This window comes from Taeniopygia guttata, chromosome 1 (genome assembly GCF_048771995.1).
Source record: "Taeniopygia guttata chromosome 1, bTaeGut7.mat, whole genome shotgun sequence".
Lineage (NCBI taxonomy): Eukaryota > Metazoa > Chordata > Aves > Passeriformes > Estrildidae > Taeniopygia > Taeniopygia guttata.
In genome coordinates, this window is record NC_133024.1 from 90,053,360 (window position 1) to 90,081,247 (window position 27,888).

At 39.9% G+C, this 27,888-nt stretch overlaps 2 protein-coding genes across 7 annotated transcripts in view; both read right to left on the bottom strand.

Moving 5' to 3' along the window:
• Positions 1-210: 210 nt before the first annotated feature.
• Positions 211-18,784, bottom strand: LAMP1 (lysosomal associated membrane protein 1). The gene is made up of 9 exons (XM_002191571.5): positions 18,641-18,784; positions 9,635-9,750; positions 8,147-8,360; positions 7,880-8,041; positions 4,685-4,899; positions 3,124-3,246; positions 2,160-2,229; positions 1,820-1,990; positions 211-1,215 (listed from the first exon to the last, which is right to left on the bottom strand). The coding sequence occupies exons 1-9, from the start codon at positions 18,675-18,677 to the stop codon at positions 1,076-1,078; spliced, it is 1,248 nt and encodes a 415-aa protein (XP_002191607.3). The 5' UTR covers positions 18,678-18,784; the 3' UTR covers positions 211-1,075.
• Positions 18,785-23,236: 4,452 nt separating this feature from the next.
• Positions 23,237-27,888, bottom strand: part of CUL4A (cullin 4A) — a 35,109-nt gene continuing 30,457 nt past the window's right edge. For 4 of the 6 annotated variants that reach the window (XM_072933328.1, XM_030279716.4, XM_072933326.1 and 1 more), the window contains 3 exons: positions 26,114-26,286; positions 25,113-25,265; positions 23,237-24,829 (listed from right to left, as the gene is read on the bottom strand). In XM_072933328.1, coding sequence (XP_072789429.1) covers positions 24,734-24,829; positions 25,113-25,265; positions 26,114-26,286 — 422 coding nt within the window. In that variant the 3' untranslated portion in view covers positions 23,237-24,733. Of the gene's footprint in view, positions 24,830-25,112; positions 25,266-26,113; positions 26,287-27,888 lie in introns of those variants that run through there. The other 2 variants (XM_072933331.1, XM_072933336.1) reach the window with 2 other exon arrangements.

The following is a 27,888-nucleotide window of genomic DNA, read 5'->3' on the forward strand; positions in this document are numbered from 1 at the left end:
TTTCCTTGTTTTCAATCACAAAGTGCAAAATGAACCTGATTTCAACATACACACATTGTTTTCCTTTGTGCCACAAAGAAAAAACTTAAGCACTTATTTAACTCCACACTAAAGATTGTCTCAAGCTTCCCAAGTATAGCCAAACCATGACTTCAGCCCTCAATAAATGGTCAACAACTGGTTTTAAGAGTGATCAGCAATACTAAGAAATACAGAAAAAAAGTGTCTTTATTAGCATTGTTACAGGCAATGCATACATAAGAACTGATCCTTAAAGTGTACAACCCCCCAGCCAAGTTTAAAGCAATAGAATCAGCAGATTGAGATCTATATTGTACACATGTGCAGTAACAGGATCTCTCTGAACCTTCCAACAGAACAGACTAAAACAACTTTACAAAAAAAAGTAAATAAAAATAACACCCATTTTAAAAAAGTACCAGCTCCTAACAAGCTGGCATAGCATCAAAAATATCAAACAGGGGAGTTGTCCAATCATAAAGAGTTCCTGTAAGGTTTGAGTATTGCGTCATTCACACCCTGCATGTGCCAGGCATTGAGTTTAAAGCTTAGTAAAAAATACACACCTAAGAGACAAGGTGAAGTTCAGATTTTAGATTTCAATTTTGTCAGTTAACTAAATTTTTTCAAATGCATCATCAGTATGCTTAACATCATCACTCAATGGCAGCGGTGCAAATAATGAACCTTTTCCCTTTGTTAAGAGTTCTGAAATTGAGTCAGAGTTAGCAACATCCCTCTCTGGAAACTGTAGTTGACATAATCTTACGCCAATTCCAAAAAAGCACCCTTAAAAACTTTTAGCTTGTTTCTAAGTGGGTAAATATTAAAACTAGTTAGCAAAATTAAACACCAGAATCTTCAGAAGTTATTTTTGTGCATAGTTAAATGCTGCAAGATGATTTCACATTTAATAAAGCAGACTTTAAAGAAGCAATTTGCAAGAAAAGATGTTACCTTACAATATCAACCAGTTCAGGGGAAATGTAGGGGGATTTTTCCCCCCAGCCTCTTGCAATTGCTTTTCATCTATGCTGGATTTTAGTGCAAGTAATTAAATTGTTTGATATCCAGCATGGCTCCTCTTTCTGCCAATCAGGTAAGCAATCAAGACAATTAGAACAAGACCAGCAAGGGCTGCACCAACTATTATAGGGATCAGCATGTTATTTTCATCCAGTTGACATTCTTCCACTGAAGAGAGAGAAAAAGATCCATGTTAAGTACTAGTGCACCAACAGATGGCTACATCCAGAACTTCAGCATTCTGCTCTCAACATGTTGATAAAACTAGCTCAGCTAGCTTGTCAACAATGAAAAGGAAGCCAGGTCCACTATGATCATTCAGGATGAAGTCTTTCTAATACCAGCTGTATACACAATATGGAGATTATACTGATTGTTTCCTCCTTAAGAGCTATTAGTTACACACAAATTTAGCCATCTTAAATATCCATGTGACCCTTCCCACAGTCGTTTTGCTTTCATCATAGTCACAAGGGACAGGTGTGCCCCTTTCACACAACTGTCTGCACACAGTATGAAGGGAAAGGTAGCACCCTTCCTTCATTCTTCTCTGGACCATTAGGAATAAGTCCAAGTTGTTTCAAAGCTTTTTACATACTTCTCACACTAGCCTCAACTTGGACATCTTAATCAGCCCCCACATCATCTGTAGTAGGGCATGCAGAGGCTAAGCACAGCACCCACAAGCTGACATTTAATTATAGAATGTTATATCGAAGTATACCTCACAAATCTTGGATATGACATGGGCTGCCAAATGCAAAGCTCTTACCTGGCCCAAATTTGTCTCCATCAATCTTGAAAATCTGGACCTGAACATTAAATACATTGACAAGGGCTTGGTCCGTGACCTGCAGATTCTCCTCAGAACTGCACTTGTAGGAGTTCCCTACTGAAGCTCTCAGCTCACTCATATTGTTGTTTGTTGCTTCAAATTTTGGATCTGTGTAAGAGAAAGTCTTATTACATAAATCTGAAGAGCAGGAGCTGTAAGCTCACAGAGCCATGATTTGATACACTCATCCCCACCATTTCTCATACATTATTTAATGCAGGCTACCCTTAATATTTAAAGAAGTAGTCACAGAGAGTAGATTTTTAGAAGTCCTTACTTTTTGCTTCAGAAGGCAGCGTCGTGCTTACACTCACACCTTGCAAGAAGAATTTTTCAGCACTTGCATTCTTTTAAAAAAAAAACAAAAACCAAGAAATCAGTAGGTGTAATTTAAGATCATGATGTACAGCATAAGCTGTTCAGGTTCCATTCTGCATGCATTTTGAGAAGGGCTTTTAAAATGTAGACCACAAATGGGATTAGCATCCAGAGGAGACGTTTAGTTGGACTTTAGGAGAGAAAAGCTACAGAAAGTATGCACCTTTAGGAAGATTATTCTGTGACAGGGCAAAGAGGCAGAGAAAGGGGGCCTTGTCTCCCCCAAACTCTTCCATACTGCAGGAATAGTCCTACCCATTGCTTAAGCAGCCTAAAACAATGAACTTGGTATGCCAGAGAGCTGTGGAGTCATTTAGTAGCAACAGCTCAAGGTGATCAGCATAAAAAAAGAGCATGAAGCTCTACCAAACAGTGGATTCAGTCATCAAAGGTACACAGCTCCAGTACAGCACCTGGGGCAGGGCTGTGGGAAACAGGATTTCCCAATCATCACAGTGGACCAGAAGACAAGCACAGTTGGCCTTTGGGCTGTACACAGAATATTAATGAGGACTTAAATCCAGCTCCAGGCTTAAAATTAGATTAGATGCCCACTTGTCATAGGCTGGTTCTAGTTTCAGCAAGAAACCTTAAAGAGTAAGCAACACAATCTTCAAGGAAGTTCCCACTCCAAACAAAATACTTTTCTGTGTACACATATGTATGTGTGCATATATACACAAACACATTCTTTTCACACAGTGGTAACCAAGCACAAAACCCACTAAATCCTAGAATTAAACCCAAAGGAACTAGTTACTCCCCTTCCTGTAGCTGTTGTTTTTCTTCTTGCACTTGCCCCAGTTAGTTCTCCCACATGGAAAGTGCTGCAGACCCTACACACTTGGTGCAGAGATTCTTACCAATGCAAACTGGAAGATAACCCTTGTTTTCTCAAAAGTCAGGTTCAACAAGGCAGATGTATTGTCACATCTCCCAGAAGAAGTTGTATTATGTGGTACGAAATTCAGCAAATCCAAACCCATCTGTGAGAGAAGAGGAGCAATTACGACACTTGAAGAGACTGAGCATATCACCTTACACTCAGCTGAGGTGTGGCTGGCTTGTGTTCGTGCCTACAGTGTTGTGCTGGCCCGATGCTCCAGACACCAGGGCAGACCCAGGGCTGCACCCGAGTTACCAGGTAACTGACACACAACTAAGGGCACATCTAACAAAGCTTTCTGCAGCCCCGACCGGCTGCAGGCAAGAATCCAACTCCTTTCTCTACACCAACTGATTTGGTCCTTGCAGCATAAGAAAAAACATCAAGAACCACCACACCACACAGAAGGCAAGATGCTATAAAATACTGCTTTGACATAAGATAGAAGCAATTAAGGGGACCACCTGTCAGCACAATCATCTTGCATGTCATTTCAGTTCAAAGTGTTTTAGTTTTGTCCATGGTTCATGATTTTATACTGTCTTGCATCTACAGAAGGCTGTGGCTTAAATGCCACTTGCCAAACAATTAAATAGAAACCCTTTCAGTAGCTCTTAGCTGATCTTCATGTGACCAGAAAACCTACTTGCCACCTCCTCACTGGTCATTACACTAGAAATCAGCTGTTCCACCAGAAGCAGAACACCAGAATCAGGGAATTTCACACAATTAAGGTGGCTCAAACACAGCTACCATCACAATAAGCCACTGTACAGCCACACACCAGCTATAAGTAATTATGATTTTACCTTTCAGTCATCAACATCATAAATAAATGCAGTAGCTCCTTTTGCAAACCACTGTTTCCTGTTGGGGGGATTCAACAGTCCCTTTGGGACTCTGGGTTTGTCCATAGGGCTGGCAAGCCAGGCTCTGCACCAACAGTGGAGGGAAGGAATTTGTGCCAGGGCTGGATCTTACATAAATATTGTATTTTTCTTTTTTTTTACTACTAAAATCAGCTGTTAAGTAGCTTTTAAGCATCAAAGTCAAACCCAAATGTCTTCAGGGCTGGCTGGAGGGTAATTAAATCAGAAGCCTGTCCAGTTTTACAGTACTAATTTTCCCTTCTACTAGTCATTCACTCTTTCTATACATACCTCAGGCCAAATTTCTGCATTTTATTTAACACTTTAAAAATCTTGTTTCAATTGCTACTTTGATAACAGGATTCCCCATGTCATATCTTGGTAACTTTTACTACTTCTCATAAATGACCGCATATACACTTCCTGGATTCAACAGACAAGTTTACTACTGCTTTTAGTGAATGGAATAATCCTTAAGAACCACTTTCAGTACAAGTGTTTGGAATGTCATTAGTCCAGACCAGGTTAAGCAATTCAAATAGAGGATAATGACAGATGAACACAAACACTTGGGCTTCTAAAAGAAAAAGGTGAGCTTATAATAATTTACCAAGTGTTCCCCAAAGAAGAAATTTGAAGGCTTTGAAGAAACAAAAAAGAAAAACGTACCTTTTCATCTTTTTGTTGATAGGTGATGTTAAGCTGCAAGCCCATGTAGGCAAGTACACAGGTTCCATTTGGACCAGTGACATTGTATTTACCAACTGTAGGATTTGGGGGTGATGTTGGTGCTGGGCCAGTTGTTGGAGACTGGCTAGTAGTCTGTTTAGGAGTTGTAGGCACCACAGTAGTAGTAGAGACCCTATCTTCAGCACATTCTGTCTCTGCAGAGAAAGGAGAACAGTCATTACAAAACAAAATGAAGCTGTGGGATGATCTACCTTTTTAATCCTCGAGGGAAAGGGCGATGCAGCTTCAAGTAGCTTTTCTCCTAATAAAAGATAATAAACAGTGGTAAAGTATTACCTAAACCCTTGTTGCAAAGTTTGAGACACTTTTAAAGCCTGGCATGTGAAAACAACACCTCTGCTGATAATTAACTGAAGTGGTGACCACATCCACTGTCATTCAGGTCCATCATTTGCTTTGCCATCAGGTCAGGATAAACCTGACAGAGCCAGTGTTCTGCTGTCTGTCCACAGCCAGGCTGGGATCCCTAGCACGCCCTGGGCACTTGTATGGGAAAAGCAGAGGAACTGTTCTCCTGCTCACTGTTCAAAGTTGTCTCCCAGGAAATGTGTTCTCCTTCCTCTCACTCTCATTATTCTGGCAATACCCAGAATAGCCTTAAGATATTGCTCTGGCTCTTCTGTCTTAACAGGGGGATACTGAGACACTGCATCTGATGCCATATTTTCTGCTGTATCCTCTCACATCCATCTTCCCTTCAGCCCTGCACAAGGAGCCACCCTCCATGGGGTTAACAAGGCTGTGAAGGTGTGCAAGTTCACCTTCTCTTTTCATCCAGTCCAGCAGCAACTTCCAAGGGAACAGTGACTGATTTATTTGCCAGAGTACTTGGAAACATGTGGCAGCAAGATCTTAACTTGATCTGGGAGCCAAGAACGTTCCTGCATTGAACATCTAAGCCAAAACCAAAGGTCATAACAAAGACATTACTGAAGTAGAGACTTCCATATTCCAAGCCAAGGTCATCTCCACATGCCAGGGATAACAACTTGCAACTTTTTAAGGACAACAGCAACTGCAGCAACAATCAGCTCTCACTCAAAGGGCCTACTTCTAAAATTTAATGCATACATATTTCACAGATACAAGACAGCTAATAAATAGCCTTAAACAGTTTAAGCAGCTTAATTTTTGATAATGGCTCAGAAAGAAGAACTGTAATCACACAGTCTGAAGTCACACACTCCAACACAGCATGCTTTCCTATTTCTACTCCACTCCTGGAAAAGTCCAAGAGCAGAATGAAGGTGGATGAAGGAGGAGTGATCCTGTATTTTTTAGACTGATACTGGTCTGATCCCAAAATGCAATCATTTCCTAACAAACCATAAAGCATCCTTCTGGGCACTTCAATGGAGAATTACCCTCTATCTGCAAGACCTCAACAGACAGAGGCTCTTCTGTAAGTTGGCAGAGATGGAAGCATCAAATCACATTGAGTGGAAGTTTAGCCTAGTTGGAGCTTTAATACATTATTTTTACTGAACTGATTTAGAGCAGTTTCTAGTAACTCTTCAGGACAGATCAAAAGATGAGATGAATTCTTATGTCTTTTCTTGACAGTTACAGGAAAGCAGCTGGCAAAACTACCAACAGAGAGAAAATAGAAGTCTCCCTTTCAGAGCTGCAGATAACCACTACCATTCCCTCAGTTACTAATTTCTAGTACACTGACAGAAGTCACAATTTCTAGTTGTGCAGATGCACTGAATATTGACTCTTCTTCCCTTCAGTGAGTCTTGTACCAATCACCGGCAGAAATATCCTTTCATTAAAGATTTGCAGAGAAAAAAAAGATTAAGGAAAAAATCCAGATCTAAAGTTTATCAATAACTAGCTGCCTAAGGGACAGGGGAAGGCTCAAGCCTACAAGAATGGAACTAGAGGACTACATAAAAGCAGATCTTAAGGTCTTAAAAAGTAAAGTATTACACAGTAGGGAGATTTTAATGAAGTTTTGTAGAAGTTAAAAATCAGCTTTTTCCAGTATCATGTCTTATGTTTGAGCCTGCTGATAAATGATCACTTATCATACTTACCTGGTAAAACAATTAGATCAAAGTTTCATAATTAGTTCTGAAGACTGAAGGGTTTGGTGTGGGTTTTTTAAGCATAAATGTAGGTACACATCTTTACTGCAAACTAGTTCACTGAATTGAAAAGTTTGATCAAGGGAATGATACATACAGATCTGAGCCAGTCATGTGAAGCAGCTATAAAAGAATTAAATGCCACTATTATCATGCATCAGGCAAGGTATTTTTCACAGAAATGGACAAGGTAAAGATACTCCAGTAAAAGGCACTTGTTCATTGTATCTATTCCATGCTAGCACCGGCTACCCTTGTTTTTAATATTTGTTTCAACTTAGCAGGTTCATAAATGAGCTTGACAGCTGAAGAAAAGTTCTACATCCCACAGAAAACAAAGACTCTAAAAGTAAGGCAAAGACTTATCACTGCTTAAGATAGTATGGGTGATCAGTTTATACAGCTCTTTTGTGTTTGAAGACTGCTGCCACAAAACTAAAGGACATGAACACACCATGAAGTAACTGGCCTTTAATATTTTGAAGTAAAGTTCCACACTACTTTTCAAAACAAACAATCAGCATAAAAATCTAACTTTGTGATTGTCCCTGAAGGAGAAAAACCTGACTTTAAAACCTCCTGTAGGAAGATGTACATTTCTGCTCTCTACAGACCAATTCTCTCCTGTCTGCCATTATTTCACTAATTTTCCCTAGAGCACACAGTAACTAGTTCAAATTACTTTGGTAGAGGCCATAATGCTTTGAAGTTATCAGATACTTCTTAAAATAGGATTTTGGCCATGTGCCCACTCAACCTACTGCAGCATGTGTTTAACACCCATACTCATGAAGAGTACAGCACAATACCCATGGGAACCCAGGGTACTATCCCCTAGCCACAGATGCCAACATCCTACAGAGAAAACCTGGGGCAAATCCATTCATTTCAAAAGATGCTGTTGTCAGAGTTTTAGATGCAGCTTGTATTCACCTTAAATATGATTAGTCAGGACTTAAAAGGAAATAACCTATTGTTGGAAATATTACCTCATCAAGTACATTTTCTGTTACAAGATACTTACTGTTCACACTTAAAGTTCCATTTGTGAGATAGGCTTCCAAAGTGACATTGCTAAAAGTAACATTCACATTCTTCATATTGATGTGCTTGGAGTTGATGCATCTGTATTGTGTGCCCATATGTGCCTGAATGATACTTTTATGTGATACAGTCTTCATGCCTCCTGTAAAAAAACACTTTGCATTAGTATGTACCAGTATTCAAATAAAAGACTTAGTATTACATCTGGAAGGGTTTCGCAGTAACAACAGAAAGTTTTTTATTTTACCTGTAGTTGAATTTGGGAATAAAGTTGCATCTGACAGATTGTAGTGGAAAACTAATTCTTCAACTTGGTACTTGTCTGCAGATTCTGAAAAATTCAGGCTTAAGGAATGTCCTCCTCCAAAATCCAATACCAGAATTGGATGAGATGCATTATCTTTACCACATGAGCTCTGTGAGTCTACTGAAGCATTTTGTGGAAGAAAAAAGTGTACAAACTGTAGGGTAGAAAATAAAACACATGAAAGCTTTTCCTCACAGCTTTTTAAATATCATCTGAAACTCTTACAAATATACATCAGACATTAATATATCAGATGTCTACTTATACACCAGTATATAGCAAACAGCATGTTACTGACATTCAAGTTTGAGAATCTTGCTCTCTGAAATTGGAGGACTACACAGTAGATACTCACAGCACCTCTTAGATACTTCTTCCTTCTAAACCAGTAATATAAATTTGCAGGTACTTCTGTACTACAAGAATCAAATATGGCAAAATCTGGATATGTGGAAAATGGGAGAACTTAATCTTTGCTTCTTGCAGTACAACTGAGCAAGAACAAAAGTGAATGGTACATCCTATGTAGCTTGGCTGTAATACTTTATTACACATTGTGAAGAAATGTGATATCTGAAGACCAATACAACATTTACTGTGAAGTTCTGAGCTTACTGCTTACAATAAGAAACAGAAAAAAGTATGTTATGAAAGAAATCAGTTCTGAATGCAAACACATAAACCAGTATCAGCAGGATTTTAGTCCATCAGCACCACTGAAAATATGGATTATACAATATAAGACTCAGTTCAAATCACACATAGCAAGTGCACCACTGGTAAAGTAGTAGGATTTTTTTAACCTTGTATTACACTGATGGCAAGGAAAAAAATACCAACAATGCAAAACTGCAATAACCCCCAATTCCTATTCAGTAGTGAAGATACAAAAACCCCCAAAACTCATTTATTAAGACAATTCTTAATTTTCCATTAACAAGCTTTTGCTGTTAATATGGAACAATTTGTAAGACTGCACTAATCTGTAGATGCACTGAAATCTACGTTGGAAGGTCACAGATTTCCAGGGTTTAAAAAGTCTAAAAGCCACATTTCAGTTCATATTTAGTGAGTGTGACCAAGTTACCAAAAGAGAACTAGCAGTATTTTTGCCATTACAGTTCAAGTGAAAGCTATTTTAGTTATCAACAGGATGGTGTGGAATTTCAGTCACAACAGTAATTTCACATGTTTTGTTTGTGATTGTTTCAGGCAGCCTCAACCTTGCTGTTTAATTATAAGAAGCATCCATAATAAGGAAAAGCTGATGCAAGATGACTGGAGAGTAAAAATCTTTGTTGAAGCAGTTTTTCATACATAGCTACTCAGAGAAAGTTTAAATACTGCACACATGCAAAGATACCACATATTTTATAAATACTAAAAATACTAATAAATGACAAGCAGCAAGATATTCACGGCCCTTACCTCTTTTTGCACATTTGTTTTGTATTCCACTGAGAAGGCTACTGTCAAATCAGCAAGTATGCAGACCTTACCACTTGAATCTTTCACTTCAAATGAAGAGGAAGCCTGTAAAAAGCCTGATAAAAATAAAAGTGGTTAACTTGGTGTCACATGAAGTTGCATTTTTAATCCCAAAGAGACAAATATGTACGGCTGTACATTTTGGGAGTAAAACATAAGCATGAGTTGAGTTTGGAAACTTGGGCATTAACAGTCTCTGGATTAGCTTCAACATCACTAACAAACAGAAGATAAATTAAACACCTCATTTATCAAACTGCAAAGCCACCCAAACCAAAACTGTTGACATTCCAGGTCCTAAGAGATAAGAAAGACATGCAACAAACACCAGTCATAGTGTTCAAGGCAGCTGCAGTGTTCTCTGCACACAGCAACCATTTTACCATCTTCAGACAGACCTGGCTTAGCCTATTTGATCCTGCACGCCTCCAGCACTCTGCCTTTCCCCCACAGCACACCATGCAGCCTTCACTCCTGCTGTACCAGGACACTCAGCTGTACATGCACTGAATGCAGCATTTAGAAAGCCTGGATTGACTGCAGATGTTTTGAAGGCACTGCCAAAAATAGCATGATAGAGCATGCTACCATTTCCAGGAGAACTTCTCTCTACTGTCCTCACACTCTCCACACTTTAGAGGAGGAGGAGGAGGCCAAGACCTTGACACAGACTGAGGTTATGTTTTCCTGACTGGTTTAAGCTAAACTCAGACTGAGCGGCTGAGAAAAGCAGAGCAAAGCCTTTCTGCCCGTTGTTCCATTCCAGCCTCTATGCTCAGAGCACACTGAGTACAAGTGCCCAAAGTACTGACTTAACAGAGCAAGAACACACAGCAAGGGGAGCAGTCATCCTTTCTGATGGCAGCATGGACTGGCACCAGTGTGACCAGTGCCCACTGCCAACAAAGCTTCACACAGGGGATACGCTGTGGCAGGCTGGAAACAGCTGGAAAGCTGGTCATCTACTTAATTTGTAGCAAGGGATACCTGACAGTGCTCCTGCACTTGACCAGTTCTTTATTTTAGAATCTTTTATTTTGCAGATTCTCAATTTGTTACCGCCACCACCCCCCAAATGAACCTCACTGCAAAAAGCCTGCACCATTTTCATGCCAGCACTTTATCAGTTTGCATTTGCAACAACTTCAGTCTTGCAGAAAACCTGATAAAAAAACAGCTGCAAGACATAAGTCATTATCACAAGCAAATAAGCTTTGAGGAGTCAAACATGCTAATCCATTCAACTGCTGATAATAGCAAAGCGATCCAGATGAGGGATTATCCATTAGCTAGCTTCCCTCCCTGAGTAAGGAAGTTTAAAAAAAAAAATCTTAAAACTTTTCACTGCAAAACTATGGTGTATACAATTGTATGAAGACAATTATTAGGAAAAATTGGACTTTTGTCAGCTGGACTTGAGTAGAAGGCACATCAGTTGCAGGAACACATTGGAAACTATTTCTCTGGCACCCAGCAAGCATTTTCCCTTGTCGCCTTCCCTTAGCAACAGCACATCCTCTCCCAGCAGTAAGGAGGGCAAAGCTGAAACTGGAATTCATTCAACTTTACCCAGTTTTTGGAGAATCTAGACTTGAAATCAGAGATAGACAGAAGAAAGAAAATGCTTAAGAACCGATAGGGTAGAAAACTTATTTCAAATGAAAACTGTCCTTTTATTATGTTCAGCATAAAATGTTCATTAAGGAGTACACATTAATAAAGAAATGTTATTTACTACAATTCAGAGCAGTATCAGAAACATGTTCATCCACATGGAAGTTTCAATTTACATTTACATCTGGAACTTGTTTACATTTCATGCAAGCACTAGTTTTCTCCAAAGCAAGCTGTTTAGACTTTTCTGAAGAGTTCTAGCACAGTGTAGAAAAGAGTAGAGGCAGGGAATAAGAATCCATTGCTCCTTGAACTAACATTATGACTGAAAACCTTCAGTGTGCATGCAGACTCCCTGGTTTGGTAGCTATTAAAATCCTGGCATTTTAGAGCTAAAAATAATGAAGTAACTGAGTAAAATAATGAAAGAAAAACAATTTTTAAAAGAAATTAAGGGGAAAGAAAAGACTGAAAAACAATTAAGAAAAATGTTGCTGGCCTAAATGAAAACATGACAGACCTATCCATTACAAATGATTCAGAGAACAACAGACAATGAAGAGGTACCAGAAAGCATCAAATGGAAGACAAATTCTAGTAATGAAGAGCTGATAAATCACCCTCAGCAAGTTTAAAGAATAAGGGGTATGAATACACATTAAATAGTAACATCTGCATAACTACTAGATTTTTGTAAGGTTTAAGTAATATGAATCCTGATTTCATTACTGTGAAACAAATGCTATAAAATCCCAGTCCTTCTTAAGAACTATTCAGCAGCTGCTGAATTTGCAGTTTCAGTGATGAGACAGACACATCCAGCATGAGACACCAAGTGTCCTTGATGGAGTGGTGAGAGCTGTTTCACTGGAAGTAAGGCAACACTCACAAGGATGGTGATCAGAGAGAACTGAACTGCAGCATCATCTGCTCCCAAGGTCCTAAAGGAATGCAGACGAAACCAAGTGAAACAAATGGGACATAGAAGCAAAAAAAATTAGGAAAAAAACACTGAAGAACAAATCAAGACACTGAAAGAAAGGTCCCGCCACCTCTGCTCCAGCCAGTTTAAGGCACAGGAACAGCTCGCAGGAAAGCAGCTGTTGAGTTTTGTGAAGGCAGTTCCCATGTCGAGTAGTGATTAATGCATGAATCATCACCAGCCCACAAACACTGCAAGCCTACAGTCAAAATGTCAAAGACTACAGAAAAGCAAACTGATGTAGAATCAATCCATCCTGGAAATATTTCTAATAAAGTTACATAATGTATTGTTTAATTCTATCAGGGCATATCTACAAGTTGAGAATATTGTTTGTACATCTCATAACAATATCATTCTTTGCAGTTAAACACAAAAACTGATACAACCCCCAGATTCTTAACTTTAGGCTTTAAATGCTCCTCTTAATAAACTGCAGAGCCCTCTATCACAACTACCTGTGGCACAGCAAGTGCAGTACTTCAATTTAAAGGAAGCAATCCAAGACCTTTCAATAGCAAAAAGTAAGTTTTGTTATGTTCATATTCATTTGATGGGAAGCCCTGCATTATGGATACTAGTCAAGGAATTACCAAAAATGTACTATCATCAAAGAAATTTCCCTTGGTTCCGATGCTTCCTTTGTATTCCAGTAAGTTCAAAAAAAAAAAAAAAAAAGGACTACTTATAATGTTTATTCTAGCAGCATATTTTCAATTGAAAATCATAAGACAAACTCTTCCTTTAGACCTCATTTCTGCAATTACAGTCTCATGCAAGAAAACACTTAAGGTAACTGTTAAAGCAACACCTAAAGATCTTGCTTGAATTAAATCCAGCCTCCTTCTTTATCTAACATACCTACCTCAAAAAACCCAAAGTATATTAACAGTCTGAGATAAAATAACTAAGTCAAACAAAATAAATACTTCCTTGATTGTCTAACAATTTATCTTAAAGAAATCCACCTCATAAAGTTGTTTGTTCTAAACCGAAAACTACAAAGCTAATAAAACAATCTAACACATGCTTTCAGGTTCCAGCTTTTTTATAACTGAAATCCTGTTAGTCAAACACAGCTACCCACTATTTATTCTCCCATATAATGGAAACCTAAGGGAGAGAGACAAATGGTTGTTGTATGCTAGAAAACTAAGTATATTTAATGGTAGTTGTCTACACCATCTGCTTGCAAAGAGGCTTCAGTTACTACAGTTAATGATTTACTTCGCCTCCAATTTTTATTAGAAATATGGAACACTGACAATAACGAAAAACAAAAGCTACTTCTGGATAATCTGGGGTTTATTACCACAGTGATGTTTCCTGCATAAGTAAAAACTTCTTGAGCATTGTTCTCCCTCATGAAATAAAGGACAGTAAGCCATCCAAATCGACCTGGGCACACATCCCGTATCATGTCTTTTAAGCCATAAAGATATGCAGAGGATGGTACTGTCTGCAGTTACCTCAACTGCCTACAATGTTCAGGAAGAAAACCATGGTTGCAGCACAGCACAGCTGCCAGTTCCTGGGATGTGCTATGATGGGGTTCCGAGTATCCCACAGCCTGGTCACACCCATGGACTCTCCTCAGCTCCAGCCCACCCTGGAAATACTGCGCAGCAGCACTCCAGGGTAAGGGATGCCAGCCCCACATAATCACTCTGTACTAAGCTGCAGCACTGATGTGTTGCCTTGCACCTTTGCCCAGATGTTCTCATGGCAAACACAGCAAACACTGCTATCTGTGGGGCATTAATCCAAGGAGATAAGAAATGCTGGTTATTATCTAAAGAAGGTTTATTTTCTATTGTATATGTTAACTAAAATGCCCAGTAATTTACTCATTCTGATGGTTCACAATGATCCTGTCATCTCAGTGCCATTTTGTGAACAGTGGTAATTTCAGTCACCACTTTTAACTCCCAAATCTATGCCAGAGAATAGAATGGAAAAATCTCCAAGGAGTTACACTCTCCAACAATGCTATGTCTTCCAATGTATGCACTACTCCCAGAGGGACACCAGGTACAAGTCCTTTATCAGAATACCAAGTCAAGATCACTTCCTTAGGATTCGGAACCTATACCACCTCGGGATAATACAGAAAGAAAAACACAGGAACAACTGAAAGCAGGAAAATCCCTTGATAGGCTTGACATACAAAACACTTTGCAGGAGGTCAGACGGTCTCCATAAAATTATGAGTTACATTTACCTTTCACCAATGGACACATGAGACTGAATGCTGGCTACCTCGAAAGCTGGCAGGAAAAGACAAAGGTGGACCCACACAGTTGTGGAGAAAGGGAGAACAGAGCTTAATTCAAGGATGCATGAGAGCACTTTTGGGGATAAGAGAACCAGCGGCACTTGTGCAGGTGCAGCACCTGATTGTATCAAGTTCCTGATCCAGCCCAGAATATGCATCCTTGCCAACCGAGAGACAAATTCATGTAATTTCAGATTATGGTTTTGATATTGTTGACTTCAATCAAGGCAGTAAACATTCTGTTTTCCAATTTCAGTTCAGAGATTAATAACTTCTGTCTTTATAAGCCAATTTATACAAATACAAAAGCATTAGAAAGGAAAGGCTATCTAACAGCCATACACTTGCCATTTGACCAGAGAATTGCACAACACGCATCAAGTTTAGTCACATGAAACTTCTTTATGGCTTCCTATCTAAAGGAAGGAAATCTTGGGATAGCTCTACAGCAAATGATTGCATGAGTGCACTGGGAGAGCTGAACTCCTCTGGCTAGACCGTTTTCAGTATTCACACAAGTCCATTTTGCACTGGCTCTGCTTAGTGCCGCTGTATCACACCACACAACTAATACACATTCTTCAAGGCAGCTGCCAGCCCCAAACAATGTTTTGAAGAAAGGAGCACTGTGTGACAATTTAAAGAGAAAGCTTCCCCAGAGGAGAGGATATTGGACATAAGGCAATAAACTTAACTGCCTGAGTAAAACTAGTCTCCTAGTCTTACACAGTAGATCTTAACCCTGTCAAGGAATGTAAAAGTACAGTACCATATGGAGTGAAGTCTTGTTAAGAAAACAGATGTCATCAGAAGTTTAATACAAGAAAACCAAATGTATTAACTGTGAATTACTGTGCTCAAGGCTGAACACTGCAGAGGGAACAAGTACCCTCTGAAGCACATTTAAACTCTGTACTCTTAATGTGAGGGTGCACCTAAGACTCTCACATTTAGAACTAACAGTAGAAAAAGTAGTACTGATAGTCAGTGGTGCTGTCAAAGGACAGAGAAGGTTAAGAAACTGTTATACTAAAACTGAAAGGGACACCAGTCCATCTTGAAGTCAGATGACCAAAAACTGTGGAATCCTAATTTACATATGTAATAATGTACATAAGGTACATTTAAAAGTATGCAATACAGAATCAGGATAATGCAAGGGATTGTTCAAAGGGCTGTTGTAATTCCCACCACTTACATGCCAAAAGTGTCTTCTGCCAAGCTTAAGAGAACACATACCAAAAAATCCATTTCGGCACCAGCACCAAAGACAAACTGTTGAAGCTGAAACAAGCAAAAGCGAGGTGTGCCTTTTGCTAGAAATAAACTTTTATCTTTGAGACCTACAAAGGCTTATCAGAGGTAATAGCAGTTAATGTTGCAACAAAGTATCAATTTTTAAGTCAGGCTCCTCTGTACTTAGAGGCAATTCTTCACTTTGTCATCTGCTACAGAGTAGAAAACATCCTAATCGCTGCAGAACAATCTAGAAGCAGGTTACACGAAAAATAAAACTCCTTGGTCAGCCTGAACAGAAACCTTGGAAACATATCTCAAAAATGGCATGCCAGGGAATCTGCAGAGTTCTCAGCAAGCAAGAAGTTACTTCATGAGTCAAAAAAGCTGCTGAAGTCAAAGCCAAGTAACCTATCACATGATGACTGTCACACTAATTCAGATCCTTAGAGACTGTGTCAACACACTTCAAGCAGCTATCAAGCAAACAGTGTCAAGTGCAGCAATAGGTAAAGCAGTATTTCCAAAGTTGCTCAACATTAAAGCAGTTAGATTTTGTGAAAATCAAGTTATACTGGTCTGTTTCAAATTCCCAATAATGCCAAACCTGAACAAAACAATTCAGTACCATATTGCTCACTGGCTGGAATTAAATATCAAGTTTCTCAACTATCTCTATATTGGTAGCAAGGTTTGAAATTCCTCTTTGGACTAGAGTTGCACAACAGAAACATGTGGATTATACGTCAGCGACTCTGAAATGGCATCACACTATCTTGAAAAACTAATTTTCCCTTCTGCAATTCTCAAACACTTCATTTTTTATTCACTACACAGGTTCTGATTCTAATCTTAAATTTTCAGGAAAGTGTTCTGTGATGTGCCTGTGTTTCAGTAACGAAAAAATGTACGGGTGCTCTAGATCTCAGAGAGCACAAGCAGCTCTGTTGGGTTTGGCACACAACCCAACTGACTCATTGTGCTCAACAACAGAAATGCACCATCTTACTCAGTATTTCAAAAAGCAGCAGCTAAGTTTGGGGGGGTACTTCAATTTCCCATAGCCCCCTTTCCCTGCATGTACCATACACTACCTAAATGTTCTCTTAATTCCACATGTATATTTGATGGTAGTGAGAAAATTAATTACAAAATACTCAATGCTGACACATGAAACGTTCAGCTTAGTCCTTGCTGCTCAATCTAAATAGAAAACTGAGACAGTAAGTGAAGTATGGTGAGGTATTCAGGTGGAAAAAAAATTTCTGCTGTCCTGAAGTCAAGGCATCACCAAACAAGTTTTCATGTCTGCTCCACCCATACTAATCTTTCAGCCTCCTGTGATGATGACCTTATCCTAACCAGTGTTAACTCAGATGATTAAAAGGCTGCAAATGAGCTAGAATATCCAAAGACTTCAGCTCATATATTATCTTTACATCTTATTCTTCTCCCCTTACCTACAACCCAAACCCCACACTCTAGCAAGAAAGGGTCACTATTTGCACAAGATCCTTCCCCAAGACTGTAGTACAAAGCTATGCAGAAACACACAGCTACTAGACACTAGTACAAAGTCCCAACTATCAGTAAATAAAATAAAAAATAAATTTAAAAAATCTGTGGTAAAATAAACTATTCTGTTGCCTCAGTTGCAGAAAACTAACACATCTTACATGTCAGAAAGTGACAAAGACAGCGAACCAAATGATGTTTGTAACTGCCAATTAAGCAAAGGAAGACTACTGCAATGGCCAAAAGTATTAACTGTGCTACCACATAAAAATCACAAAAGCTGATTTGAAAGCAAACTATAAAGCAATTCTTCATTTAAGCCATAACTATATCTAACTATTCAAGTAATTCCCACTATGACACCAGTTCAACAACACTTCAGCTGGCAGCCCTAAAAATCACTGTGCTTGCTACACTGCATCACGAGGGCTGGATATTTGAACTGCTCAGTGCCCTTTGCGAGTGGCATCTTCTGGGCTCAGTGAAACTGAAGCACTGTCAATGGTGATAACGATATTTACTACCAAAGAGACGTTACAGGAGTTGCAAAGACTGTCCTAGCTCAAAAATGATGGCAGATAAGCATTCTCAACTGCTACTCTATTTGGGAAATATTTTGGCCAGCTGCTGAACAAGTTTCCTTTGCTGCCAAAGCCACATCTCAGAAACCTGATAGTGTTGTGTGATGTGGCTTTCAAGACAAGAAACCAAAACCAAGGTAGTTATCAGTAAACAAGCAAGGCACACTTCCTCGTAAAACAGCCTTGCTGACCTAACAAGCCTTCTCATCAAGGCACTGAAATCGCTCTATTCCAGACACGTTTCATATTTTGCTCAAGACAGGGTAGGAAGAAAGCCATTAGCAACGGAGCATGACATTCCCTATAGAAAAGCGCTGCTTCCTAGCAATGACATCAGTAGCCCCCACGTCTCCAAGCCTCGTGCTCCAGACGCGTTTCCAGGTTCCTCCCGGAGCGCAGTCCCTGCACCCAACGCAGGTGCTCAGACCGGCGCTCCCGGCCGTGCCGCGGTTCAGCCGCCACCCCCCGCCCCTCACCGCGCTTGTACCCCGGGCGGCCCTCAGAGGCTGCCGGGTGCCACAGGGCCCGGCACGGGGAGGGGCGGGATGGCCCCCCCAGAGCCCCGAGCCCCCGCGGGCCAGCCAGCCCCCGGGAAGGCGACAGCGGGCGGAGCGGACGGGCGGAAGGGTCTCCAGTTACAGGTGCGTCGTCCAGCGCCGCCGGCCCCGGGGCCACCTCAGGCCGCTGCGACCCGCCCCCGCCACTCCGCCGATCTTACAGGCCACCCGCTTGCCCCTCCTTACCGAGCAAGGCGGCCGCCGCCAGCAGCCCCCGGGCCATGTCGGGGCGCAGGGACGGGGCGCAGGGACGGGGCGCGGCGGGAGCGGGCACGGAGCGGGCACGGAGCGGGGCGGCGGCAGCTCCGCGCTCGGGGCGCTCTGGCGACGGCCCCGGCCGGTCATGTGACTGCTGACGTCACGCGGGCGGGCCGCCCGTCACGTGACGCGGGCGGCGCTGCGGCGCCCGGGCGGGAGGGAGGGGAGGTCTCGCGAGAGCGGGGCCGTGACCCCGCTGCGCCCTGCGGGCGGAGTCTGAAGGCGGGAGGGGGGAACTGCGGTCCTCTCGCACAGAATTCATTCACTGCCAGTTGTATGTAAACACTGGAAATTGATGGTCTGTTGTCTCTGAAGTGTTCTGTCTGTATATACCCAGCTATACATGTAAGCCACGTGTGTTCCAAGACAAAACAGGGGCTGCTAATGGCGCGTGTCCGCATAGGTAAAAGTTGCAATTTCACATAGCTTCAGATGTCTGATGATTTTTAAGGAATCCCTTTTCTTTCTTGGAAAACCAGAAAAGGTGAAGTTAGATGTTTAAACGTTAAACATCTTAGATGTTAAAATGGTCTCAGATGTAATGGAGATGGACAGCCCAGGTTATTTGATCACTTTGTAATCCAATGCTCTCTTTTATCCACACTGTTAGGGATATGCGTACTTCAGCTGAAACCTCAGAAGCTCCCGCAATCCTGTTCCTAGTACGACTGGAACGTGTGCCAGTAGCAGGGTGCCTCTGCTTTCTCACAATGACTGCCACATAGTCCCTCTCCTCACTACAGGCTGCTCCAGGTTAATCATCTCCAAGGCACACTGATTTCTGCTCCCAAGCTGCCTTCATACATTTTTACACTGAACCCATTTGAAATGCAATTTAGCTACTCCCAGCTGCTAAAGTCAACTTGACCTTTCCTTGCTGTTTGTCTCAGTTCACCCACAGTTCCTGTTTGCCCAAAACATCCTGAATAAGTTTAGTTGGTCCTTAGGATGGCATGGGGATCTACTTTTAATTTTCAATGCTACTGCAATAAACACGTATTTCTTTTTTAATACTGCATTTTTATCTGTGCATTTTTAGACACAGTAATGTATTATTTTAGTTTGTTTTTTCCTGCAACACTTCTAGCAATCTTTATTCTTTCCATGCATTGTCAAAAGCAGAAGTTAGTTTGAAAAAGGACATAATGAGCAGCTCTGGTCAAGTGTTTGAATGACTCATCTGCAGAGGAGCTGAGGGCAATGGAGGTGGGATATGGGTTGTTCTCATTTTGGATAACTGTTTTTGGAACCTGCACTGGGAATAGAGGAAGGTCTGCAGAACAGAGTCTGCCACAAGACAAATGGGGAGGGCGACCCAAGGTTTAAACTTGGTGTGCAGTATTTTGTCTCCCTGCTGGAAAATCAGTAGGCATCTCTGAATGGAGAAATGGCAGATGCTTGGATTGCTAACAACAACAACAACAACAACAACAACAAAAATATATATAAAGTTGCATAAAGCAACAACACTGTGGTAAAATTTGGTAAGTAAAGAACATAAGGTTATCAGCAGAGAATAATGTTGACATTCTATGATGTGGATCATTAGCTCACTGGGCCTTTATTAATGGTGTGGAGACAGCACCATATTAACTTCCACCTCCTTTCAATACAGGTACTACCTGGGTGTTCGTTAGACAAATGCATCAAGTCTTGCACAGCCGTGCTGGCCATCAGCCCCACTGCTTGATAACTTGTTGGCTGACATCAATCAAACATGATAGCAGCGTAAGACATAAACGAAGTCACAGCTTCTGTAAAAGCTGCTATATACACAGCCAGATTAGTGTTGTCACTGAGGGAAAGGAAATGTAGTCCATACCCAGCCACTACACATTTCATCTGACAGAGCTGCTGGCCAACCAGCCTGCTCACAGGCCCAGACAGGAACCAGGATGCACTCCCTGGCCTTTCTTTAGAGCCATGGATGCAGAATGGGCTGCTAATGGGAAACACCCAGGAGAGTTAGGAACCATTACTACAGTAAAAACTGTCCTGTGAGGTCAAGGCAGAGTACAAGCAAGGGAGACAGTGTACAGGCCAGGAGATTTTACAAGGAAAGAATTTCCACAAAACATGACTATTTTCCCATAGCCTTTTGCTGAGTATTACCTGACTTCACACAGTTACTTCCTTTTGGAAGAGAATTGCTAGGAATGGTGAACCAAGTTCATGGTACAGAGTCCACTCTCCTGAACATACCTGCCAAAGATAATAAACCTACAAACAGAATGGAACCACTTAGGTTGGAAAAGACCTCAAATGTCAGTGAGTTCAACTGGTAACCCAGCACTGCCTAGCCTACCACTAAACTATGTCCCCAAGCACCACATCTACAGGCTTTTTAAATACCGGCAGGGATAGTGACTTCATCACTTCCCTAGACAGTCATTGATCCAGTGATTGATAACCCTTTCAGTAAATAAAGTTTTCCTAATATCCAATTTAAACATCCCCTGGCACAGCTTGAGATCTTTTCCTCTAATCCTGTCACTTGTTATGTGAGAAAAGAATCCCCCCCACCTGGCTACAGCCTCCTTTCAGGCAGTTGAAGAAAGCAATAATGCTCCTTTCCTGGAGCCTTCTTTTTTCCAGCCTTAACAACTCCAGCTCTCCAAGATGCTCCTCACAGGACTTGTGCTCCAGACCCTTCCCCAGCTCCACTGCCCTTCTCTGGACAGGCTCCAGCCCCTCAGTGTCTTTATTGCAGTGAGGGCCCAGAACTGAACACAGGATTTAAGGTGTGGCCTCAGTGGTGCTGAGTACAGAGGGACAATCCCTGCCCTGCTCCTGCTGGCCACACTGTTGCTGATACAGGCCAGGATGTCACTGGCCTTCTCGGCCACCTGGGCACTGCTGGCTCATGTTCAGCTGCTGCCACCAGCACCCCCAGGTCCTTTTCCACTGGGCACTTTTCCAAGCACTCAGTCCCTCTGCCTGGAGCAGTGCAGAGGTAGAGCTGCATAACAAATTGAGACATTGAAGTTACCTGAAAAGTAACTTTTTTTTTTTTTTTTCAAAGATGTATAGCACAAAGAAAAGATGAAAAAGCTTCAGCACATCAAGAGAGTTAAATGCTAAACCCAAGTTCAACTAAAGGAATCCAGGGAAAGCTAAAATACAGAACCTAAGAAAAAAAGGCCCAAGGAGGAGCAGAGAGGAGGCTGTTGGCTGGTTAAGCCAGGCTTGGGAAGCGCTTTTAAGTCAGCCCCCAACCTACATTCTCACACTTGCTTTCCTTCAGGAAATGTTGGGCTAGATAACAGCATGTCACATGTAGGAATATTGCTTTTTAAATGTATATGATGTATGTTTGGATAAGTTAGAGCCCCCAGCTGTATCCAGGTCCCTGCTGTTATTTTTGTCATTCCATAAAAGCTGCTATAGCAGTTAAGGACTCTGAATTGCCAAGATCCAGGTTTCCCTGACATACCTGAACATTGATGCTCTATAGAGGACATCTGTTACTTTGCTACTGCCCAACATCTTCAACACTGGGTGATCTCCCAGGAAGAAATGCTTAACAACCTCTGCCCTGTGGGTACAGGTATGCACAGACAATGTGACCCCAAAGAACTGACTGAGGCAGACTGTCAGCCAAATTCTAACACCAGCTACTGAAAAGCTATCAAGTGTAGCTATTTCACTATGGAGAAGTGATTTCCATGCTGACTCATAAAATAACTGCTTACCTGTTTAGTTTAGCACATAAAATGTCCCAGTAACAAAGATTTGAGGAAATCAAATTGAAAATGAGGACCTGAGAAAAAGAGTTACCATTACCTGGCCTGTCAGTCTCTCCCAAAGCTTTTGAACCTCTGAAACCACTTGCAGACCATTCTGGAAAAGTCTTCAGAGATCATGACATTTTCTGCAGGTTCAGGTGGGTAGAGGAGATGGGTAGAGATGAGCAGCTGATGAGGGACAAAACCCCCACCTCCACAAGCAGAAAGGCAGAACCAAGGACAACCCCTCTGAGTACTGCTGCTTCAGGTTATTTGCAGGGGATGATACAGTTGGATACCAATGGCGTACAGCACAGAAAGACAGGCTTCATAATTTCCACTGCTGTGGAACAATTCATTTTTAATTGGTAAACCAGAATAATGTGGCCAAAGAGCCCTCAGTCTGTGGCAATTAAGAAAAACTGCACATCTCAGCACTTTTAATTAACATTGCTTCTTGAAGCAGAACCATTTCAGTCATCTTCAGGATAACACCACTGCTTTTAAGCTATTGTTTAAAACTACTGAACCAGAACATTTGGGTTCAGAAGGGGCAGGCAGTACATTCTCACTGCTTCCTAACAGTTACTGCACACACTACTGTCAGCTTTCAGTGTGGATGAAGGCTCTCTGGCCATTACCTTTCTGTGAGGCACATATTCCTGTTTGGTTTAGAAGTCAGATGGATCTGATTGGTTTCCATATACATAAAAAGTGAACTACAAAGTGAATGGTATAACACTAAAAAACCAATCTCAAAAAAAGTGCCACATTCTCACAAAAGCTAAGAAATTAATACTTAATATGCATCAAAGATTTTATTTGCATCAACTGAAGATTCAAATATTAAAATAAGTCTACATTAAATTATAATATTAAATATGCTTTAAATACAATAAACTAAATGTGTTTAGTCTCCAAACACAAAGGGAACAAAAATAATTCAGAATGCAATAAAATTAATAACACCAAAGGACAGAATAAGGACTTTTAATATGTAGTTCCACAAGTTGTCACCTCATAGCATTGTTCACTTTAAGAAGTGGCCTTTTAATTGATGCACAAACTCCATGTTACATAAACTTAGTAAGGTATCTCTCAAGAAAATATTGCTTAGCTAAATTCTCCTTTATGTAGTGATGAAAACTCCTTTGGTAGCTCTTTTTCAGAATGAAACATACCAGTAGACAAATCAGGAAAATAAACAGTCTTGCAAGTATTGCCAGGAAAGGTATCTTCCTTACAGTTATCTAACAGATCTACAGTGTCTTTCACTCTTTAATTCAAATCAACTTACATATGTACAATATGTAACAAAGTACTCACAAAGTTCTTAGTCTTTCAAGACAAAAAGCTATGCTTTCCCAATATTGAGACCATAAAAGTATTTTTTAAAAAAAGTTTTTGTTTTCTTAAAGTAGAGCACACTGTACAGTAGGTTCCCTGGATGTTATTTTCAAGGCAGAACTCAATATTACGGCAATTACAGAAACAGTGAAATACACCTGCTGCCCTAAAATGAGGTAGGGCCTCATTGACTCGGATCTAATCTTTGCCACCCAAGCCAGCAGAAGTAGTAATAATAGAACAATCCATATTTTAGCTAAATAATCCAACAACTCAGTACACACATGAATGCAGTTGTCCTCTTGGCACATCAAGAATCTCACTTCAAAACCTGATTTGTACAAACCAGACCGAAGTTTGTAATAACTTGAAAGAATATTAACTGAACACAAGTTTAAGGGTTTTCATGGTGCAAAACTTCAGTGTATTTCAACAACACTGCTTGTACATACATGTTCATCAATGAAGGGTTTTTAAAAAGTTACCCAAATTGTAACTGTAGCTAAAGAATGCAGCATTTATAGGGACTTTATGAATGCAGTTAAGAACACCTAAATTAAGAAACCAGACTTGCATTCATGACAAAAGCATTTCTCACACAGGTAATTTTACCTTTCCATCCAACTTCTATGACGTTGTTAAACAAAACTGTACAACTAAATTTTGAAGAACCCAAGAGAATAAAAGATTAACTAAAGGAAAAAAAAAAAACCCAGGGCATTTAAAATTAGTAAGAAGTCTTGACAAAGGTGATCAATTAACATGTCATTTGTCTTCTTTTCCACAGCAGTGCATGCAGCTGGTTGAATAAAATAGATCAACCTGATCAATCTGCTAAAAGGAAAGTCTGGAACAGCATAGGTATTTGGTGTCTTAAAGATATATGTGGATGATTTTGGTTTTTATTTTTAAGTTTCTCAATTTTTAAAAATAAAACTATTCTTCTCCTTTATGCAACATAGTGGTACTGATTGGGGTTGTCTTTGTCTCTCTCCATATAGTCTCTGTCAATGAGAGATTCAATTCTCTTTTTCAAGTCTCCAGGCTACAAGAAAAGATGAGATTAGTATAGCAGTTAGTAATACAAAGGCAAACACTAAAAAAAAAAACCTGCTAAAAGCTACATAAGAAATGCACCACAGTATATAACTGATGTAGTATTGATACTCCAACTTACTTCTCTTCACACAATACCTTAATCTTTGAGTCTAATTCTATGATATTTGACATTTCTTGCTCTTATAGACAAGCTGAATAAAAATATATATTACATACATTTAGATAAATCTAGGATGGTTTGACAAAAAAAACCAAAAAACATGAGTTACCTTTACAGGAAATTTCAGTTGATTATACAATTCAGAAACAAGAAGATTATGACCAAGAGTCTTCCTCATCTTCATTATTCGTACAATAGCAGCATCAATCTGATATTGCCTGTCCTGAAATACTCTTTCAGTTGTGCTGACCTGTTCTTCAACCTAAAGAACAATACAACACCACAAATTATATCACCCTCTGTTACTACTTTTTATTAATTCTATCTCTATAGTTAACCTTCACAATAAAATGAAGCTCATGCATTCTTATTTATCTTTGAGACAGATGCATGCATTACTGCATTCTAAGGGCTAAGTGACGTGAAGTGTACTGCTAAAGCAAGTAAAAGAGAAAATTCAGGATAATGTAAAGGAAAAACTGTCTTATTTTACATTATTTGATAAAAGTAAATCTTGGAAACTCCCTGAAGATTTTTGAGAGAACACATAACACTTTGACAGACCAAATACAGCAGAGTTTTGTCAAAATCCAGTTTGACTTTTCAGGGAATTTAATATGCAAATGCAAAAAAGAAACAAGTCACTGTTAATTAGACTATGTCACCTTGTGTCAAGAATGGGAGTTCAGATACAACAAAAAAGGTTTGTTTTCACTGCAGAATGAGGGACAACCCTGACTTTTATAGCCTTCTTTACCTGCTAAATATAGAAGTAACATGGTGACATTTGATTCATGAGTTCAATATAGTACCAAAACTTCAGCAATACCACAGAAACTTCTAAGATGGACTGAAACATCTACAAGATCCTTTTAGTTTAATATATAGGCATTTAAATTTGCAAGCAAAGGAAGCAAACTAAGTTGTTTTCAATTTCAGTAATTTTAAAGTCTTTATTGCCTCTGAGTCACCTTGACTACTCTAAAAATTATCATTTGAAATTGAATATTCATTTTTTTATATGCAAAAAATACTAGAGATTGTCTTTCCATATGGGATATGCAGATAAATAGTTAATACATAAGCTGAATGAATGAAAAAAGTACATACTGTTTCTTTCATTTGAATCTGGTTGATCTTTATTCTAAACAATTTATGCTTGAAATCTCCATTAAAGATGAATTTATCTCCATCTTCTACATCCTTGCCCTTTGGATTTTTAATCAATACTCGTGCTTTTCCACAAGCTAAAGACTGCAATGTTCTTCTTAATTCACTGTCCTCTGTGAAGGAGTTCAAATATGGGAGAAAGGAGAACAAAACATTAACATCAAGAGTTTTATGAGATTAATCTAGTAATAAATTGAAAAGCCAGTTGCTTTATGTTGCTACTTTCTACCAACTAAGTTCCAATTATGAAGTGGCTCACAGCCTTCAAACTTGGTCTTGTCTTTCACAGGTTAAATGCTGAGAGCATACTCAGGATTATATACATATGCAAGACAGATTTAGGCTCATCTCAGTGAGTTTTCCTTCCAAAATAGTTTCAGAAAATATTTCACATTAACACAAACTTAGTTTTATTGCTTTAGTTTCATGTGGTAGTAACAGGATTTCAGAAAAGAAAGCCAGTGTACGACAAGAAACTCAAAGCCACCTATTTCAAGATTTGATCAGTGTTGTTATCACACAGCAAAAAAAACATAATAGAATAAAAATACAGAAGTCTAAATCGACAAGAAGATGTTTTGTGGGAGGGTAGAGCTGACAGCTATTATAGTCAAACTTCCCTCAAAACAGGCAAGTAGTAGACACAAGTGTGTGAGGAAAATTTTATCTAGCAATATTTAAGGCTAAAAGCATTTAGACAAGATAAAATGAAGTCTTAAACATTCTAATGTTGCAAAGTCTTGTATCAAGATTTTGCATTGAAAGAGCCTCTGCAGTCTCTAGAATATTTTATTCACAGTATAACATTATCACCAAATGTGTTGGATCTCCTGAACAGAGTTTTAGCCTAAAAACTGAAAAAAAGATTTTGCAATCTAGTGCTGAAGTACAGCTGAGTAAAAGATTAACACTTGCTATTTTTAAAATACTTAAGCTTTTACACACAGCAACCTTTTCCTTCTTTTAAACTTCCAACTGTTCCATGATTTCTCAAAAAAAAAACCCTTTAAACCATGTGGGCTAAACAGGCATTTATGACATTTGAGATGTTTTGTGTTTCAGCCTCAGTAAATGCAGATTGTTGAGCCGTATTTTTGTTCAAATACAACACTCTGGAGCTTTGCATGTGAAGCCACGGGTTACAGTATGCCAAAAAGAAGGAATTTACAATTACCTATCAATCTCTGAAGTAGAAGTAAGAACTATAGCTCCTAGAGGCTCCCTTGATAGACAAGTAAAAACACAGAATATATTTGGATAACATATCTTGAGGAAGTACAATCAGACAGAAGATGACTGTTCTTTCTCTGAGTAACAGTTTCTGCATTTTCTCACTGTCCTAATGTACCAATAACAATCTCATTAAAGAGGCTGATGATGATTTATTATAACAGTGATTGGAAAACACAAATTCCAACCACGGCCAGCTAATCCCTACAAGAAAAATAGACCGGAACTTGTAAATTTACAAGACCATGTAGTAACATGACATGGGGGAATGGCTTCAAAATGAAACAGAATAGATTAGGTATTAGAAATAAATTCTTTCTTGTCAGAATGGCAAGGCACTAGAACAGGTTGTCAAGAGAAGTTCTGGATTCTCCTTCCCTGGAAGTGTTCAAGACCAGGCTGGACAGAGCTGAGTAACCTGGCTTAATGGAAGGTGTCCTTGCCCCCCAGGGCAAGGGGCTGGAACTAGATTATCTTTTAAAACC

Coding starts and splice junctions, on each gene's coding strand:
- LAMP1 (XM_002191571.5), bottom strand. CDS start 18,677: ATGGCCCGGGGGCTGCTGGCGGCGGCCGCCTTGCTCG. Junction 8,361..9,634: donor AAACAAATGTGCAAAAAGAG/GTAAGGGCCGTG, acceptor TCTACCCTACAG/TTTGTACACTTTTTTCTTCC. Junction 4,900..7,879: donor TGGAACTTTAAGTGTGAACA/GTAAGTATCTTG, acceptor CTTTCTCTGCAG/AGACAGAATGTGCTGAAGAT.